Source organism: Poecilia reticulata, chromosome 9 (assembly GCF_904066995.2).
Source record: "Poecilia reticulata chromosome 9, P_reticulata-male-v2, whole genome shotgun sequence".
Lineage (NCBI taxonomy): Eukaryota > Metazoa > Chordata > Actinopteri > Cyprinodontiformes > Poeciliidae > Poecilia > Poecilia reticulata.
The window spans coordinates 10,398,244-10,418,988 of record NC_088838.1 but is presented as its reverse complement, the minus strand read 5'-3'; the positions used below and the strand labels follow the sequence as shown (position 1 = coordinate 10,418,988).

At 39.8% G+C, this 20,745-nt stretch overlaps 1 protein-coding gene across 1 annotated transcript in view; it reads left to right on the top strand.

The window, feature by feature from the left end:
* Nucleotides 1-20,745, top strand: part of LOC103470631 (transmembrane protein 132C) — a 163,416-nt gene that overhangs the window by 26,163 nt on the left and 116,508 nt on the right. The window contains exon 2 of the mRNA XM_081610519.1: nt 12,459-13,347. Within this exon, the coding sequence (XP_081466645.1) occupies nt 12,459-13,347 (889 nt within the window). The remainder of the gene's footprint in view (nt 1-12,458; nt 13,348-20,745) is intronic.

Below are 20,745 nucleotides of genomic sequence, written 5' to 3'. Positions count from 1 at the left end.
TGGTTCTGCTCTCGCTGTTGAACCACTGCTACGTGCTACAGGTAGTAATATTTGACAGACGGAGCGCCGCTTCTGCTCCACCTGGTAGTGACTCTCACACCGAACCTCTGTTTAAAGCTGCAGCATCTAACCTAAAAAAATACATTTTACATGATAAAAAATGATAAAAAAATTAAAATAAAATAATTATGTGATCGGTATCGGTGATCGGCCATCATAGGTGATCGGTATCGGCAGGAAAAAACCTGATCGGCACATCTCTAATTATATATATATATACAAAATTCTATTAATTGTGCCACTACTGGCCTTTCTTTGGCTATTAGGGAGAAAGAAAGGAAGAACGTTTCTATTTGAACCCAAGAGACCTGGATGCTTTTTTTTAATACACACAGCCACACTAGTCCTTGTGACTTGTAAAAAAAAAAGTTCTTGGATCATGGTAGGCCCACCTATTTTTGTCCCACACTTCATTTCTGTACTTCATGTTTGCTCACCATCGACTTCTTCAACTTTCTACCCTTGCTCGTTATATCTTGTCTGCCTTGACGTGTGTGATGAAGCACAGAGATTGTCAAGCTGGCAGCCGACCGGACTGCCAACCTAAACTGTGCCCACCCGCATTATTGCACCCAGGAGTGGGCAGCAGGAACATGGCATTTCCCTTTTGCTGGTGTCCTTTGTAGTGACTGTTCATTTACTCTGCCTCAGCTGTCTGTCTTTGCTCTGCCACTCCTGTCCCAGCTTTACATATTCCTGCTCTAAGCCCAGCAGGTTGATGAGTGAGCCTGCGCCGCTTGGCCTGTCAGCACTCATCTGGGACCCGACTTTCACCCTGCGCACCTCTGCATCGCCAGGTCTGACATACAAGAAATTGGAATTCTCAAATTGACAGGATCTGCAAGAGTGGCATCAGATATTCTTAAGCGACAACTAAAGTTATTGGAAGCAAAATATATCGTGAAGCTATTACATACTACATGGTTGTATGTACTTCAGAAACTAGATCACACTGAAAATGAACCTTATCCGACAGAGATTTAAAATCAATTTCCTCTGAGCTGTCTTTTGGCTAGAAGTAATGTCTCTGCTTTTTAAGTCTGTGGCTGATTTTATCTGTCAGACATATCTCTTTTCGGTTGACTGTGACTATACTAGAACTGAAAAGAATGATGAACTCTATTGCTGTCAGGAGCAATTAGATTAGCCATATACCTATGCTGGCAAGCAGAGGTATCAGTTAGCAAATTATGCTGTTGGACTCAAGTTTACTGCACTAAGCAGAAAGGCAGGATTCATGTCCTCTGGGAATTCTGCTTTCTTTTGATTAACATGTATATACCAAGGCTAGTAAAAGAAGAAGTAAAAATAACAACAACTATGAAATGCACCACTGACCACATAACCCTTTCTTCAACTTGCTTTGACTAAGTAGTTAAGTGCGCTTAATGCACATAGTCAAACTTGGGCTACGTTTCAGTAGATGTCTTCTCCGTGACCGATTTCCAATCTCACATGTGTGTAAAGTTGTGACATACGGATACAGATATTGACTGATTTCTTTTTGAGAACCATACATAATACAAAAAACCCCCCCAAAAAACATGAAAAACTGCTTTCAAGATGTTTTGTCTCGCCTTCTTGCTGTGAGCAATGCTTAATTATTTACATGAGGAGAAGAAGCGACTCCAGGCTGTGTCTGAGATAACTGTCACTGTAATGCAGGGTTTCACTGTTGTTTAAAAGGCAACATTATTATGGAGTTTACAGTTTAAACTGTGGTCCATCCAGGAGTTGTAGGAGTGTCATGGAGGTCTTATGCTCTTCTGATGTAATGTCTTTAGCAACTTATATCAGTTGTTAGTTTGGGTAGCAGTGTGTTCCTTAGAGACTTTAATGTTGCCATTTTCGGATGACTGCCAAGACTTGAAAAGCCAGAACGTTTCATTACAAACAAAAGATGAACACTCAGAGTCATCAAACAGATAACGGCGTATACTCCGTTCAAACCGCTTTGAAGTCTTGCTCTCTCTCTCACTGGCTAAATGAACCACAGCCTGGTGGCACTTACTGTACAAGTGGTTAGTTCATTGATTAGAAAAAGACTGGATAAAAATAACAGATTCCAGAGTGAACGGAGAGGACCAGTCCAGCTTAAATTCTCTGTTCATTTCTACCCCATTAAACGGTAAATAAGGCCAACGCAGTATGAGTTTGACGCTCTCAACCGAGTCATTTCTATTTAGCTCAGAGTTATGCTGGTTGTGTAATTCTGCAGGATGTCACTGCAACAAACTAGCTGATCAATCTCTGATAAAGCATACCTACTTTCCTAAGCTTTGTAGGTAATTACAACACAGCTAGACTTTAGTGGAGCTATTTGTTAGAGTAGCTTTTGGCCCGTTGGACCCCAGGGGACAGATGATGAAGTTTACTTCACACAGGCTTTGAGGCTGTGTTAACCATACCGCGGACTGATAAGAATTCACTTTATCGTCTCAAATAAACATTGCCTCCATTCGATTCAATCCAATTCAATTAAAAAATACTTTGATTTTGAGTTCAAATACTTAATTTCTTTTTTTGCGCCCACTTGTTATGAAGATTAGCGGATTAAAATGTATTTTCATAGATCACTTGTCAGCACTTCATTAGGCAATGAAACTCAGTGCCACATATATTTATTCTGAAATCTCAGTCTTAAGCTTTCACCACACATTTTTAAATTCATCACAAAGGGATCTTTTAAGCAAGGAACCCCCTGGGCGATGCTGGTTGTCCTCGCTGAACATCCAGGCCAATACATTTAGCTAAAATACTGAAATGTCAGCCTCACTCTGACAGTAGATAAAAAGTCCACATGCTTGAAAATTTCATTAACACAAATGTCATCCTATCTTATGGCAGAGCATCATTTAGTTCTTGATATTTCTGTCGCGTTAAACGTGGCTTACCGCCTGATGAAGAGACCGGTATTGTCATTTGTAGAGCCACGCGTCCCTCATGCTGTCAGTAAGGTCCAGAAAAATGAAATACTTTATGACCAGATTCGTGAAACATTGCTAACGTTCGTCAGAAATAATGAGATGAAGAAAACATCTTTTGTTTTTGATGAATGCTAGAATAACTAAATCGTCTTCAGCAAAACGGACCTGGTTTGAGTACCAGTCTCTGCATAAGCGAGAGCGGCTGAGCAAGTTCTTAGTTTTCTTGTTGGAGTTTGGTCTTACATACACCCTGTACAAGTTGTGAATCCTAAAATTTACGGCCCATTGGAAATATTTTTTAAGCTACGCGTCCCACTATCAGCATTCCAGGTCACTTTTATGCAACAACTTTGCAAATATTAAAGATTTTTCACAAACAAATTAGTGAGAGAGCGCTTGAACTCACTGGGACCCATTATAAAGAGTAAATATACACAGAGTCTATTGCTGGACATATGTATACTTAGCATCAACAGCTAACAGATAGTTGGTCCTGCAAACAGCAAGACCTCACAACAGGGTCTTAAATTTCACATAGCTGATGTTTCTCTTGGTGGATGAAGCTTATGCTGTATTGTTTAATGTAAAATATACACAGGTAACCAATTATAAACAAAATAATAATGATTTCTATTTAGGTACAGGTCACTTCAGCTAAGAAAACTAACATGTTAAAACAGTGATAGGAACTGTGTGCTCCAGGCATTAATAACTCAATACTAGAGTTATATTTTCCCACATCAAATTAGAAGAAAGTTATTGTACAATGTTCAAATGTTGCCAAAAATCATTCTAATTACACTTTCAGGGGTTTTTATTTATGCTTTAGATTTTGTAAGCTCGTATTTTTATGTTTTTTACAGAACAAAGACAGGTTGTGTGAGTGGAAGCAGAAAGAAAGACTCATTGTTTTCCTCTAATTAGTTTTTTGACCTAATCTTTGCTGTTGCTGGAAAATATATTTTATTCACTGAAATGTAAAGTGAAACAAATAAGCACATTCATTAACCATTTGGAAACATTACAAATCTCAAGGTAAGGCGAATAATAATAGAGGCAGAACAAATCTGTCCTCTAAATTAACGATGTACTTAAATATAATGCGTAGGCCCCGAGTTAAGCTGTCCCTTGACCGCTTTCATAAACCGTGCAGATGAATAGTTATAACGACGTTAACATCGTATATATAATTTAATTTAAACCATATACTCTACAATCTTTGACTGACATGCTTCAAGGCCTACATTTCATTTGCAAAGATCTATGGTCTCCCAACAATCATCCACTGACATGGATAGTTTTATACAAAATACCCTGGAGTTTGTGTTTGGAAACAAAATGTGAAAAACAGAATGACTGCTACGTAACTCTGCTGCTCCTGAATTCACAGAAGTCTTTGTGTTACCACTAAGGTAAAATGACTTACATTGGGATATTCAAGTTAATTGTCTCATATTTAGAAAAAAGCAATAATGATGTGAATAATTACACATGGAGGAAAGGATGATTAGTGATCATGATTAGTGTATTTAAATTTCAACTATAAAGTGGGGTACCACACCACCAAACCTTCAAGTGTAAGGAGGAGTAAATTCATCAGCATCCATTAGGGAATTTTTTACTGAATTTACTTGACAAATGTGTATACAATTTACAGTTTTAAACCAAACAACTATCACAGGAGAACATGCTGCCCAGAACTTATGTTTAAGTCTTTAGTCAACAAGAATCAAAATAAAGATTTCTAATTTTAGGATCTGTAAGAATAGAATTATGTACAAATGTTACTCTTGTACTTTCTGTGAAATTACTTCACTTGAAAAAAAAATCTCCTTTCCAAAAACAAAATTTTAAGTATCTTTGAATGATTTATTTTATATAACTATTAGCTGTTAATAGTATTTGATTTTTAAGTGGCTATCTTTTTGCTGGAGTGTGTTCTCCACTCAATAATTTTCATTGGCTCGATTTATCGTTTTTCTCTTTATTCTCTCTTTTTGCCAAAAACTGACTTATAAAAATCTTCAGCTTGGTGTTTTGGTCTCGAATATCCCTTTTTAGAAAGATAATTTTGTTTACAGCGACTTCAAAAGTTAATTCACTTGTTTCTATATTTCTTTTGGATATTTAAAATGTTTTCCAGTTCCAGTGTTTAAATGTTCATCAGAATTTAAAGTTTGTGGATCTTTGAGAACATGTTCTTGCATTTTTATGCCACTATTACTATTATATTACTCGAAAATGGTCTCAAAACAATGTTAGTGTTTATCGCAATAACTTCTCGGACGATTTGTCATCCAGCAAAATTTGTGATTGTGACAGGCGAATGCGTGGGCATCCATAAACTAAAACATGTTGCAGAATCTGCCTGTGTGATGATATTTCGTTTTGGTTTTAACTGTTTAATTTATGACTGAAATTGTTCACTGAGTGCAACGAACTGTTTTCACTACATAGTTTGGTAATTACACTTGTTTTAATATATTTTTTAAGATACTTGTAGCACTTTAGTGGAGACACATTAAGGTCTTGAATTGTGTGGGGTTTCCATTTTCCCTTCCATTTCCCGTTTTCCACTTGACTGACTTTTCATTTTACGAGGAGATGGCTGTACACTTAGATCTTGCTCTGCAGAACGAGATTGGCTGCGCTGCCTTTCTTCCACACAGCCGATACACTCAGAAGTTTGTCTAAAATCTTTCTTCCTGGACCAAGATTGCTCTTCTAGTTGTTTTAGTGTTGTGGTGATGAATAAAAATTAAATTGACATTCTTATTTTGCTCTCATGTTGCCTGTATGGATGTCCTGGAGTTTCTGACTCAAGGACGCTGGTAGTGCATTTAGGGATGTCGATTGCAGGATGCGGTTTTTTTTTGTTTTTTTTTGCAGCCTTTCAGAAGTGTTCCAGCATATCCTGTGAATATGTGATTGAAATGGGATCTTGGAAGTTTGGAAGAGTATTTGCGCTTAGTAATTTTTTCTCGAGCCAGTCTTAAACTAGTTTATTGTGTTACTCAACATTTATAATGACACTCAGGTCTGGGCGTTCTTTACCACCTCGTCCTCATTCTGCTCTTCGGATATCTCGGACCTCTCTGCAGTTGCTTACTGGAACATAAACGGTTAATTTGACATGAAAATCTGAAATCACAGCTTTTATTTTGAAGCCATACGCTGGCAGTTCTCTCTGTGTTAAGCCGCAGCAGAACATCCCACTTGTGCTGAATATCCTGACATTTGAATTAATCGGCTGGAATCAGATCTTAATTGATTTTTCCAATCGGTAAACTGTCCGATTTTGGTGAGCTTGCATAAACTGTAGCCTCAGCGTTCTGTCTTTGGCTGATAGAAATGACATCCAGTGCGACCACATCCTGCTGCAGTCCTGTACTTTGAAGATCAACTTGTTGCGTCAAGACTTTCTGCATACTTTAGTGATAATAAGTAGTTCATTGAACAAATAAACTGTTACTTGAACTTGAAAAATCAAAACCTTTCAATAAACTAGAGACAAAAGGAAATCCAAAGTAATAATTCACGGGAGGAGCATGAGGAAGAAGGAAACATTAGACAGACTGAGAAAACCAAGAGGCGTTTAAACCAGAGAGTGCACCGATTGCCGTTTTCTGGCCCATCACCGATTACCAATCTATTAAAAATCCTGACCTGCCGATTCTGATTTTGGCCGATACCAATTTTTTTTTGTCTAAAATGTTGCTAAATGTAGTAAGAATGTTGATGAGTTGCCAACAGTGGGATGACTACTGTTAACTATAGACCTGAACTGGTGGGCCGGTCTACTAGTCAAACCTCTCTCACAGAAGATAACAGTTGATTTAAATACCTTTGCCGAGGTAGACAAAATCGGTGGATGAGATCGGCTTTGCATGTAAAAATCGGCCGATCACCGATTTCCCAAAATTAGAGAAATCGGCTGGCGGATAAATTGGTGCATCCCTAGGGATGCACTAGAATGCTATACGGGCGAGTGGTGAACAGATGGGAGACAGCTGAGACACTGAGGGAGGGTAGTGGCTAAATCAGGTGTTATGGCCAGTTTAAAGGTAGTCGGGACATAAAGTTGATCCGTCCTCAACCAGTCTCAAAATACAGTTGTATCATTTTATTTTACAATGATTTGTATGTAAAAGTACACTTTTCTTTTCAGATTTCAGTACTGAGAAGGAGTTGAGTGTAACTTCATGTCACAACAACAAACAAAAGGGAAATATCTGCTAAATCCTCATGCATTTCAAAAATAAATAAAGCAAATTAAAGTAACTTACCCACCTTACTAAATTAAACCAGAGAAAAACTTGAGCCAAAAATGAACAATATTGAATGTACAATGTTGACAGAGGCCCTCTACAGGTAAAGCGTAGATAGTTGGAGTGAGTAGAAGATGAATGATGGGTGCCCCACAGCAGCATCACCTCCTCTTAGGTGAGCAGCCTAGCTCTTCCAGTCACCTAGAAGCACCTGCTCTCTCAAATTTACATACATTTAAAGCAGTAACTTTTGACAGCTGTCATAACACACAAGGAACAAACTAAACAATCTCTAATAAAACATAGTAAACACCATCAGAATGCCAACGCTGGCCTACACAGGACCTCAAAATACCACCGACGGTGACACCGCCGTCATTAAATGAATTCACAAGAAACGAGGGAGAGAGGAGGAATGTTAAAAACATGCTAAATATTACAGAACCGAAAGCATGGCAAGTCTTAAAACCAAAAAATTAACTAAATTTGGGAAGCCAAGAGGGAAAACTCTAAAAATAAAGCAAAACACAAAACGTCCCAAAAATGTCAAAAACGTCTCAAAGATCGTGACATTTCTATCATCTTGTATCAGTCTGCACATTTTCCTCTGACATCAGACAACAAGATATTTTCATCCATACAAAAGAAACTATCTGCTCACTAGATAGTTTCTTTTTTATTTTTTTTTAAATACTCAAAGCAGCTTGTTGACACCGACAACAATCGCACGTTCAGACTCACTCCAGTCCCCTTCCTCCTCCTTTTCTGATGGCTGCTTTGAACTTCGGCATTTTTCTTCACATGTGGAGGCAGATTGTAGAAGCCAGTCAGTGACAAGTTAGCAAGAGAGGATTAAACAAAGTAGTTGCCTTTGTATCTTTTATCACGATAGGGCAGGTTACAGTTTCAGAGGTCTCGCACCATTGGGAGCTGCAGTAACAAGAGGCAACGTTCCTTTGACATTTATAGAAAGAAAATAAGTTTCTCCTCATGCTATCACACACAACTACACTGCAGTTTCTAGGCAAGCAAGTATTTTAACCGCATCATAAGGTTTTAGGCTGGAGAAACTTGAATGTTTTAATGGATTTATGCATTGCAGGTGATGTGTATCTGAATGATGAGGCCTGAGGAGGTCAACACCCTTTATCAAGGTGTGCGTAGTTGTTAAGCAGCTTTTTTTCTTGAGGCTATATTTATATTTATATATATTTAACTGACTCTGAAAAGTCCAAAAGTTGCCAAAAGGTCTCTCAGAGGGATGCAGCACTCTTGAAATTGCTTAGATCGCGAATCCATAAATCCAGGCCTCAAGGGCCGGTGTCCCTTTAGATGTGTCTCTGCTTCAACACACCTGTGTCAAAAAATCAGGTCATTAGCGCGACTCTGGAGAAACCTGACTGCACACCGAGGAGGGGATTCAGCCGTTTGATTGTGTTGAACCTGGGGCTCATTTAAAAGCTGCAGGACACAGGAACTTCAGGCCTGGATTTGAGGACCGCTGGCTTAGATATCTGGGCATGGTCACAGAAACATAAAACATTTTTGTTGCAAATAGTCAACAGCGTTGCATGAAACATGCTGGGAGTTGAGAGGGGGGAAAGACATGTGACTCAGTGTCAAGAACTGGAAAAGAATATACTGTAGGTCGAAGCTACCAGGAGCTCATTATCTCCCAGTTTTGTATGTTTTTCATAACTGTAGCTACCTGGGGTACTTAAAAGTTCAAGATGTTCAGAGCTCAGAGAAATAGGGAAGGTAAGGAAAGCTGAAACCTAGAAGCATAAAGCGGAAGCCGAGCCAAGAAATGTCAGAAGACAGATTTTTCATGGGTTTTATGGGATGATGAAATAAGAGAGCGACTCTTGGAGGACCAGATGGACGGGCCATGGCTGGATCAGTACCGGACACAGAGTCACTCCACTTAGAGTCACATGCCAGCCAGGTGGAGTTTTTGTACTGGTACGGACTGGTTTAATTAAAGTTGGACAAGGGCGAGTGACGTGTGAATGAGTCTTCCCGTTTCCTCTCATTTTTCTCTTTTCTGCCCCGACTCTTTTTGAGGTTGCGTTCACATTCAGGTGTCTGTCTGAGATTACAGCACAGAGCGAACCAGTGGGAGAGAAGACTGGAGGAGGAGATTCATCTTTCTCAACCATTTTTTTCTTTTTTACTTTCATTTTGCTTAGCCTTTATCCTATTAAAATGCCTCACACATTTATATTTAAATATAATGTTATGGTTAGTTCTAATAATTTTTCACAGGCAAGATTTAATGGTACCCCCACCCCAGTCACTTGGTGCTGTACGGGCAGGGTGTTATTTGGATGTGTGGACCTTTGGCACTGCCGCTCACAGTCCAAAAACATGAAGTTAGATTTATTCATCTCTCCAAATTGACATTAAATATGCAAACAGGCTCTCACCCAACGACTGCTGGAGACAGGCACCAAGGACAGGTGTGCATAGATGACGGATGGGTCGTGACCACTTGCGAAATGTGTAAAGATTTATTGAAAAACAGCTCAAGCTCCCACTCAAGCCAAGATTTTTTATTTTTTTTTATTGAAGACTTCCTTTTGTAGAAGTGGTGTTTATGTGAGGCAAAATGCTTGTTTTTGTCACCTTCGCTCACACTTTCAAACACATTTCAAAGAAATTGGATAATTGCATGTTGCAGGTCTTTAATGTTCAACAATGCAGATATGTCAGAGTGACATCCACGTAGATGACAAAACCCAAATTTCACCAGCACAACGATGCTCGCTGGAAAGATGATCAATGTTTCCCCCCTCAGCTGTCACGGCTTCTACTGCTACTTTTGTGCTTGGTTCGTGTGTTTAGTCTGTTGATGTTGCGGCGCACGCGGTGAAATGTGGAAATCAGTTAAACAAAGTTTCAGCGTCTAAAAAGAATAGATCATTTAACATACATTCTCTGCGCTTTGACAATGAGACGTGTTTTTCAAGTTGATTGCAATAAATTGCACTTCGGTTTGGAAAAAACAAAAAAAACAAACAAAACAAACTGAACTCTATCAAGAGAAGTTTTTCCTTCTCCCATAATTGAGACATGAGAACCTTTTCATTGGATTTAATTTAATGGTACAGCTTCCAAAACCGCAGGATGGATTTCTTCCTGACTACTGACTGCTGTAGAGCTTTTCATTTAGCCTCACTGTAATGTCTTGGCTGAAACAATGCCAACAATTGACACAAAGCCCCTGCTTGTTCAGGAAAAAATACAAATCACCCTGCATTGTTCAGCTCCTCAGAAGAGCTAGATCTGTACCCAGAGGCACTCCAGTGATTTGGATTTGAATTTGGTCCAAATATGCTCAAAACCTGAGGCTCAGCTGGTTCCCTATGCATCTCTCACCGGGGCAGCAGCAGTACAGAGGTCTGGAGGAGCACCATGAATCAGAAAATTCATGACACATTTCTTACCTGTTTGGACATTGATTTACAGGGACGATCGCTAGAGGGAAACACTCCAGCTTGCTAGTACGGAGACGGGAGTCCGCTGACGGGAGTGTAATCAAATTGAGGATTGATTGTGAGAAGAAGGTCAAATTCCGCTCTTAAAGAGATTAAAACCATCTTCACGTCAACTTTGATGTAAGGTTTCTCAGCCAGTAGTGCAAAAGGTAGGAAAATAAACAGGGGAAATCTGTGCGTGTGTACCGGAGCGTGACCCTGCGGTGGCTTCAATGTCGACAAATCGGACTGTCAAGTAGTCAGAATTTTATCTCATTTTATTTTTACATTTTGGTCTCATTACAAACACAAACCTCCTCATCTTTTATTGTGATTTCATGCAATGGACTAACACAAACAGTGAATAATTATGTGGCAAAAGAGAGAATATGAAGTTTGACTCTTTACTCTGATACGCCCAAATAAAGTCGTCAGAAGTCGGCTTGGACAGTCAAATAGAGTCCACTTGTGTGAGATTTACCTTGCTTGCGTAAATCCAGCTTTTCTGTAAAAGTCCTAGGAGATTTGTTGGAGAAAACTGGTGAACAAACAGCATCAATGAAGACCAAGGACCACACACCAGACGGGTCAGGGACGAGGTTGTGAGAAAGTCTGAAGCAGGGTTATATATATATGTGTGTGTGTGTGTGTGTGTGTCTTTTATACATGGGGAGGACATTTAATTGAGCTCTTTGTGAGATATAATATGATCCGTGTACAAATACCGATAACTTGTCATTATTCTTGGTTAAACAATGTTTTATTTTATTTGGGTAATCCACAAATCCAGCCACTGTGGAGAATTAACCAAATAAAGCAATTAGTGCTATTTACAATTTACCACAAGCCATGCAGGAGACACGGCAAACATTAGCCAGATGAGGCCAACTTTAAACTTTTTTGGTCGCCATTCACAACGCTTTGTGTTACAGAAAACAGGGCATTATGCTGTGTGAATGCATTGTGATAAGTGATGATAGGAAAGCCTTAAACAAAAGGCTGGTTTGGAAGAAAATCTGTTAAAGGCAGCAGTATCATTTAGAGTGGGGTGAGGATTTACTGTCCAGCAAGATGAGACAACAATCCTGGACAAGTGGAAAAGCGAAGGACTACAGGACGAAAACTCCTCATGCACAACTTCAACTTTCCAGAGTCTTGTATATTTGTTTCTCTGGCCTCTTTAGATGTAAATTATATCCATAAATCACTCTGGTACAAAAAGCATTGATCCTGTTATTGTCAAGGCATAAAGGAGTTGCACAGATTTTAAATGATTAAAAAAAATGTACACAGCGCATTGTGAAAGATACAGAGTGTTGCTTTTATCAATTCATTCGCGCACCTATTTTGAAAACTCCTTATTGGAACTGATAAAAACACACCTTTTTTTATTTCTTTGGCTCAGTTTGAGAAATTGATGTGCTGAAGCAATTTACCGTTCATTCAGAGGCAATGAAATCTCAGAGTATTAATGTTTGCGCTGGAACCTCTTTCAGGAAAACACAAAGCTTTCGAATATTCAGGACTATTATTGACAAATATTATAAGACTATCTTTTATTTAGGCTCATATTTAGTTTATGAAATGGATAACAAAAACATTTTTTGCTGCAAGCTCTCCCCTCGTCCTCAACATTCCACCTAAGACGTTTTGTGCAGGGCTTGCCAGAGACGGCGATGTTGAAGTGAGCCGATCCTAACCCGGTTTTTTTCTCCTCTTACTTCCAGGGGCAGACTGTCGAGTCCTGGAGGCCTTGCAGAGATACTCCTCCTTCCCCACATACCTGCCTGTCAACTATCAGCTGCTAAACACAGAGTTGGGTTTTTTCCTCAAGGAAGCCAACCAGGACTTCATGAGGAACTCTAGCCTGACCTCGCGGACTGAGGCTTTCTTCGTCTACCACACCAGAAACCTGCCGTCGGTGAACGCCAGCTACGGGCCTCTCTCAGTGGAGCAGCCTGTCCCTCTGGAGCTCCTGCAGAGTCCCGGGACATTCCCTGCCTCTTCGCTATTCACCTTCAACTGGAAGGTACAGACCTTCATCATGAACACGCAAATTCATTTAGCCAAGCCCAAAGTCCAGGTGCTGTTTTACATCGCCGGCAGGGACTGGGACGACTACAGCACCATCGACAAGCTGCCCTGCGTGCACATGTTCGCTTTCCACGAGACCCAGGAGGTCCGCGGCGCCTGCCAGCTCAAAGGGGAGCTCGGGCTGTGTGTGGCCGAGCTGGAGCCGCTGGCCGGTTGGTTCAGCCCCCCCAGCGTGGTGCCGGGGCGGCAGAGGAACGCAGAAGTGTCCGAGGGCACCCCGGTGGAGCTCTACTATCTGCTGCGGTCCACAGAAGCAGGAGAGTGCCACTCTGAGGAGTCCAGAAAGGACAGCTTCATCCGCTCCAATCAAGAAGGGCTGTTTGGTACCTACACCTCCACCCCGCTGAGGAGGATCGGTGGCGTGAGGCTTTACAAGAACCCCAAGGAGCCGCCTCTGAAAGAGCACTGGCTGGATGATAACTTCATGGTCATGGTCCCGGCCATGCCCATGAGGCAGAGGGAGACCGTGTCTGCCTTTATCAGCGTGTCGCCCTACTCCACCGTGGAGACGTTCACTCTGAGGTAAGGGGCCTTCTCTTTTTTTTCTTTATCTTTAAGTCAGCCTGTACCTTTCAAACTCTGTGTCATTCTACCCTTTGTCGTTTCTTCACAATTTCCCTAAATTATAGACATTTTCTAGACGAAAGCTTAAAAAAAATAAAAAAGAAAGTTCCCGTCATCAATCAAGAAACCAGCAGGAGCATCCAGAAATCTCTTTTCTCTCTCTTCTGTCGTTCTCCTCAGTGTCACCTGTTAAAACTCTCCATCGATTCCGGTGACAGAATATTTGTTCTCGGTGACATGTTCAGTCTATTTTTCATAAATTTCAAAAACAGCCAAGTAAAATATATATATATATATATATATATATATATATATATATATATATATATATATATATATATATATATATATATATATATATATATATATACTTGATGTTAAAGTGATCAGTAATTACCTTTCTGTTGCAAAAGTATACCTAATGTGAAGTTGCAACATACAAACACAACTTGCATCAGATGATTATACTTGTGTTATTAGTTTCAAAATGGAAAAAATAAATAAATAAAAAATCCACAGCCAAAGTTGTAGTATGGTACATTTGTTTTTGATGAGGTTTTCATTTTAAAATCTCGTTTGGAGAGAATTTTCACTCAGATGAACCCAAAAACGTCATTTATTTGCTTTATGTAAATGCTAAGGTCATAACTTTTTCCATATGCATTCTTCAGCTATTGAACTTGCTTACATCACATATTAAAACTAAACTTGAAATCTGATGGTTGAATAATCTAAATAAATATTAAAAATAATAAATATCTCGTGGATTCGATGTAGCATGTAGCAGCGAAAAGCCTTTTCGAATTGAAAATAATTTTCTCCATGTTTTCCATTAAAATGTGATTAATTGCAATTAATTAATGGTACACCTTGCGATTAACTCAATTAAACATTTCAATCGAGTCCCACCTCTAATTTATTTGCATAATAAGTTTAATATTAGTTAACTGGGGAAAAGACTCAGACCAGGTGGCAAATCAATTTGGAGCTTTTTGCTTGAAAACGGAAATTGTTCTAAACGCGAGTGTTTTCCTCCAAAGACGAACAACGTCTAAAGATTAGGCAAAATGAAAATGTGTTGCTCATTTCAAGCTGCACAAATGCTTCTGGTGGAGTTTCTTTTCTTTTTGCTCGCGAAGGAATGCCCCTGGAAAAACAAAAACAAAAACACATTGAAGTGCTCGAGAATTTTAATTGGAAGCAAGGTAAACAGGTTTGTCAAGCAAACGGCAGAAATCCTCAGAGCTCTTTTTTCCCTCTCTTTCTTTTTTATATATTTTCATTTAATCACCAGCTAGTTGTCCAGGAGTGATAAGGCATTTCAAACTTTTGTTTTTTTTCCTCCAAAGCTGTGAAATGATTTGTTTCATGACGGGGGAGGCCGAAAGAAAAGTAAAGAACAAGCCAAGCGGAGCGCCGAGGCGACGCCTGTGGTGTTTTTATTTTGCAGCCTGCAGCACATGGCAGGCGCAGGTTGGCCATCTGAGAGTGATAGATATGGAAAGAGCTCTGTGTGGACCTGGGTGATAAGGCCCGTCCTCCAACATGCGTTTGTTAGGATGCTTAATCACCGGAACGAGGAGACCTTGATCTGTGCATTCACGGGATCACTATCGTCCATGTTGAACACGCTTTCTCGCCCAGGACGTCGTTGGCCGGAGCCGTGAAGGCAGAAGGAGCTCAACGACTGGTGAAATGTGTTATAAAAATTCTCAGAAACATTCGTTTTCAAATTGATATTCAATATTTAAAAAAAATTACTTTTTAAAATTTCAAATAGCAGTTTGATTTTCTCAAATTCACTTTGTCACTATGTCAGAAAGCTGCATGCTGTGATGGATATTATTGAAAGCTAATTTCTCATATATATTTTTTTAATAACCAATCATCCAGGCAATTTATTGCTTTGTGAATGCTCAGCTGGGGATCGCTTCTTGTGATATTTCCGTGCCGATATGCTACTTTTAATTTAACGTTTCCAGATTTAATTTGACCACCACTGTCTTAATAACCAGCTGCCAATCAAGAACTGAAAGACGTGGCTTCTCCCTCAAACTCCTAAAATGTTCTGAGTATTTTTATGTGTCTGCGGCTTTCATGTCTCTGTCACACATGCACTGATTCCCGTTACGTGTGTCTGACCTCCTCTGCTTCTGACGAGTGATCATTTTTTCGGATCAAATTAAAAGGGAGGAATATGACCCGAGAGGGGAGAACTGCTTCATTTTTTCCCTCTCAAAGGGATTCAGTTGTTCATTGTGACGGTGTTCTGCAGGTAGAAGGTGGAGGACTTCGGTCAATAGATGACAATGTTTAATATTCTTCTCAAAGTCTAATAAAGTATACGGTGGACTAGATTAGCCTTCGTCAAACATCTTTTATGAAATATACTCTGTGTCCTCACAAAATCTCATAAAGTTTTAAAATCCTGATGCCTGGTGGCACCAAACAGGAAAAGATCTAGTTGTCCTGGGTTTCTGGTAACTTTTTGACATGTATTAGGGTATTTTGAATTTGCTGAACAACAATTATTAATGACAATGAGCGATTCTTACTTTGCATGAGTGCATATATACATTTTGCACAAATCGAAATGTTAAAATGCGTGAAGACAAAACTGAATGTCCCGCGCTGTTGTCCGCTTCCCGCTTTTGGAGACCGTGCCAAAAGCAACGGCATTGACATAGAAGACATTCACATATAAGACATTCACATATAAGACATTCACATAGAAGACATTCATATAGAAGACATTCACATAGAAGACATTCATATAGAAGACATTCACATAGAAGGCGTTGTAACCGCATCAGAGTTTACTTTAACCAAACCAAGACAAAAGCTTTTTAGACGAAGTCACTTTTTTGATCCATATCAGAGTTTTATTGCACACTTACCTCCTCAAACATGCCGGAACAAAAACCCACAGACAGTTTGAGTTTAGAAACAAAGGGAGCCACGGCCACCATCCTCATTTAATAACACTTTTTAACTCCTTTCTTATTTTAGCACCAGTAGTTGTAATAATTGTCGCTCCTCTGTTTGAAATAATATTAATTACGTCGTGTTTCTCAAGGTTATCATAAAAAGCTCATTCTCCACCATTCCTATTCCCAAGCACAGCTAAAGTCTTGTTCTCTTGGACACACATTGTTGTATCTTGCATGCTGAATGTTATGACCCTAATAATAACTGCGATTTATATTATTGTAGCATGTTTAAGCATAAAAATAAAGAGCGTGTCTTGTTGCTAAGCAGTTGCATGAAGGAACAGCTACTGAATTTTTTTTTAATTATTATTATTTTAAGTTTATCATGGACCGTTCGATTTAATAATGCAAGCAATGCATGCACTTTCATTTTCCTGTGTCGTTGTTAATTCATGATAATATTCCAGAACTATAGGAGTCATATGCAAATCAAATGCAATTAGGGGGAAGTGATTTAAAAACATTTTTTAAGGTTATTTTCTCTTTCGGTGTTTGATTACAGAGTGAAAGGGGGGAGAAAAAAAACGGTACAAAAGAAAATTGCTCCATTTTCTTTCTTGGTGCAGTGCTGCCATGCAGCATGAGTCACCAGATAGTAGGGGCCATTATATATTGAGAGCATTGTGCGCCCCGGCATTATTTTTAACAATAGATTAGTCGATTCAAGTAACATATTTCAACACATTTTGCGAGAGGTGTTCTTTCTATAACATGCATCTGCTTCCCTGTAGAGCACGGCAAACAAAAACACGCAGCAGCACGGCTGCAGTATTCTCACTCGGTGTTTAAATACGTTTCTGACTTTGCTGACAGTGACTCAAGTGACACACTCACTCGAGGCAGTTTATTGAGTTTTAAGCGCCGTACGTCTTTAGGCTCTTTGCAGCATTTCTTTCAAACGCTTTGTCCAGAAATGCAGTTCACCCGCCGCCCACAAGGCTGCCGTGCAACACACTGAACAAGAAACCTTCGAGAGAAATTGCCAAATCTCATGAATACATTATAATGAAACAATAAAAACCTGGGTTGTTGCAGCATGTTTAGACATTTATAACAAAATAAATCAAGCATAAAGTAGTCAGGGGGCTAGTAGCCCACTCAAACCATATGCTGAGCTTCATATTTCACGTCAACATTATTTGCACAATTTTATTTTATTTTTTCTTCTGAGCAGGAATAATTTGCCACTCTGGCACACGTCTACACTGAAATATATCTCACTGGGTAGGCTGGACGCATTTACACGGGGTGGTTTAATAACCTTTGCGGCACATGTGGACCATGTGGAACAGTGCAACAAAACTTTATCTAAACATATCTTTTTTTTTACATCAAACCAAAACTCTAAACATTCTTCACTCCTCCTGCATCGTTTGCAGGGCTGAGCCACTGCGTTCTACAAAGGCATCGCCTTTTTTTTGTTTTTTTCTTTTTTTCATTTGTCAGGCTAACCTGGCAATTAAGGGAGAAGTTACTGCCAAAGATGCCTGCAGGTCATTGTCTGGGCAAAGCATATTGTGGTGCAAGTGGCTTTTGAGCTCATTATGTGGGTGCCTAAACCTTATAATGCAAAATTAATATTGACAGATTTATGAGGGATGCCTCCTAATGAAATGTTTCTCAGGATGGATTTCAGTTGTGCGGCAACTGCGTGCAGTTTGCCTGAGAGCGTGCCTCCTCGTCTCCGCTCCCCTCTGTCCACGAGATCTGGAAATTGATCGCAGCACGTAATGAAGGATGTCTCAATTCCTAAAATACACCAGAGGTTCATCTTTTGGGAAGCTGCATGCCGCTCGGAAAGACTTCACACAGCGCCACGCGGCGTCAAGCTTCACCGTTTCTCGTTTGCGTTTTCTGTGATCGACGCAAATCGTGTAAAACTTTGAGGTGGAAGGAAAAGGATACATTTTGTCGGATTGCATTGTGTGGAGAGCGGTTTTTAAGTACTGATTCTCGATAAGATTTAAGTCTAGACTTTGACTAGATCACTTTTTTTTTTTCCTGCAGCTCTGGTTTTGTGTTTAGTGTAGTTGTCCTGCTTGAACATCAACTATAATCAACTCCCCTGTTCTAGTGAATGACATTATCACCACAGCACCATGCTGCCGCTTAAGGGGGGGGGGCAGTGAGACCCTGAGGTACAGAAACCAGCTGGGTAAGCTGATTAGGAAGAGTGTTCCTGTGACGAGGAGGGGGATGGACTCAGTGGGAGCTGTGCTGGAGAGACATGGAGGGGATCTGATGTAACACCAGGAACCCTCTACACGACACCCAGAAGAGCAACAAGCTCCTTACCCTTTACTGCAGAACAGAGAGCTTCAGTTATTAAGAGATTTCTTCTGTTATAAGATGGTATAAGAGTCTGGTCTGAACACTTGCACTTTATTTTTCTTTAGTACTGCGCCTGAATCAAAAGCGTTTCTTTTTGATTGATTGAATTGTTAACTGTGGAAACAGTGTATTTAAGGTCATTTTACAGTGTTGGATTTCGTCCAAGCATAGCATTTCTTGCTCGACATAACGTTTCGAACACCACATTTGGGTCTCCGCAGGTTTGCTGCATCCCTCGTGTAGCTTTTTGCTGATTGCTTGGTTTTAATGGTTCTCTTTCTATGCTGGCTTTATTTTCCACCATTTTTCACAAGGGTCAGATTTCTGAGACACCTTCAGATGAACATGTCTACAGCTCATCCAGAGATTGGCTCCTTCTCTAATTAATGCTCTCTACACCTGGTCTCTGTAGGTCTGAAGATAGATATGCCATACTCGCTCCATTTTTGGATGAGGCTCTGTGAAATGTTCAAAGCTTGAGTTATTGTTTTATAAGCTGGCAAGCAGGTCTTTACATTTCTTCACAACTTCATCCTTGACATTTCTGCTTTGCTAATTGTTCTTGATACAATTTTGATCTCCAATGCCGTTACAGCAAAAATATCTAGTTGTTAATACTTTGAAGGCAGAAGGTTGAACTAGATTTTGTTTATGAGAACCAGAGTGAAGAGGAATTCAAGTACATGTGGTTGCAGTGTGACAAAATATGAACAACTTAAGGGGAAGAACGTACTTTTGTTATTCTGTGCAACGTTTATGTGCAGAAAAACAATGCACTGCTGCGCCTATGTGCCACACATCACATTTAAATCTCACGGACTAATTGCGTGGCTTTTGAAGCAGGGATGGCTCGATTTAATTGATTTCTTGTTTACCTTTTACAGTCTGCTTTGCTCACATACGCAAACAAAAACACAAACCAAAAGCGACAGACAGACAAACAAATGGAGGATGGAGAATCAAAGAGAACTGAAAAGAAGAACGTCTGAAAGTCTCAGATGTTTGCGCCAACCCCAGAATCACTGCAGCTCTTCTGTGTGCGTCTTGTTTGATGATGTGCCCTCTCTTGAAAAATGTTTTATTGGAAACGGGTTTAATGGGAAATAAAACCCGTCCGCCTTCAGCAGCTCTACAGTCGATGTGTGTTTGCGTTTGTGCTGGAGTGCATTCGCTCGAGCTCTTGTCTGCAGAAGTGTTTGCTCGAGTGCAGCAAGAGGTGTGAGCATCTTATTATGCCAACACAGAACACTGTAAATGTTGCATGAACTAGTGGGATTGGATTAGTTTGCCTTGGCTTTAAGAGGCAATGCATCAGCAAACTATCTACCATTACGCTTCATTATGCATGCTGATGGACAACAGGGACAATACAAGAGGCAATTACTTCTTGTGATACAAAGTGAAGACCAAAAGGCCAACACGGATCCAGGCAGCCTGAGGAAACCAAAGCTGGATTTTTGTGAAAAGACAACAATCTTTTTTTTTTTTTTCTACATGGAAGTTGAGGTTTCCGCTGTTGAAAACAGTGGGATTTATTACTATGCTTTATGTGAGGTCAGAGTTTGAACATTGAAGAGAAAAGCTTACCGACTATCATCTGTCAAGGACTCTAATAGATGTGACAAATCACAGCGGCACACCACAGTTTAAAGTTTTTGGATTACAATAATTCAGAAAATAATTGTCAATTGTCTGTCGTTTATTTCTTTTCTGAAGGCCTTTAACAATAAAACCGGCTGACAGGTAGAGAAGTTTTCTTGAAGTAAAGCAAAGGATAGTCAAAATGGTTAAAATCAGTACAAAATGTCTGTTTTTTTCCCCACACTGTTTTGTCCATCCACATTTTACAACTTCTATCTTGCTTCTACAAGTCCAAGTCAAATCTCAAGCCTTCAACCCCAAACCAAAGTGAAATTTCAAGTGTTTTGCCTGAAATCCAAGTTCTTTAGTTTTTGATGCGCTTGACTCAAAGTCTCAGAGGACACCAAGGATATCATGAAGGAGAAGCGCAAGCACAGAGTGAGACACGCCAACA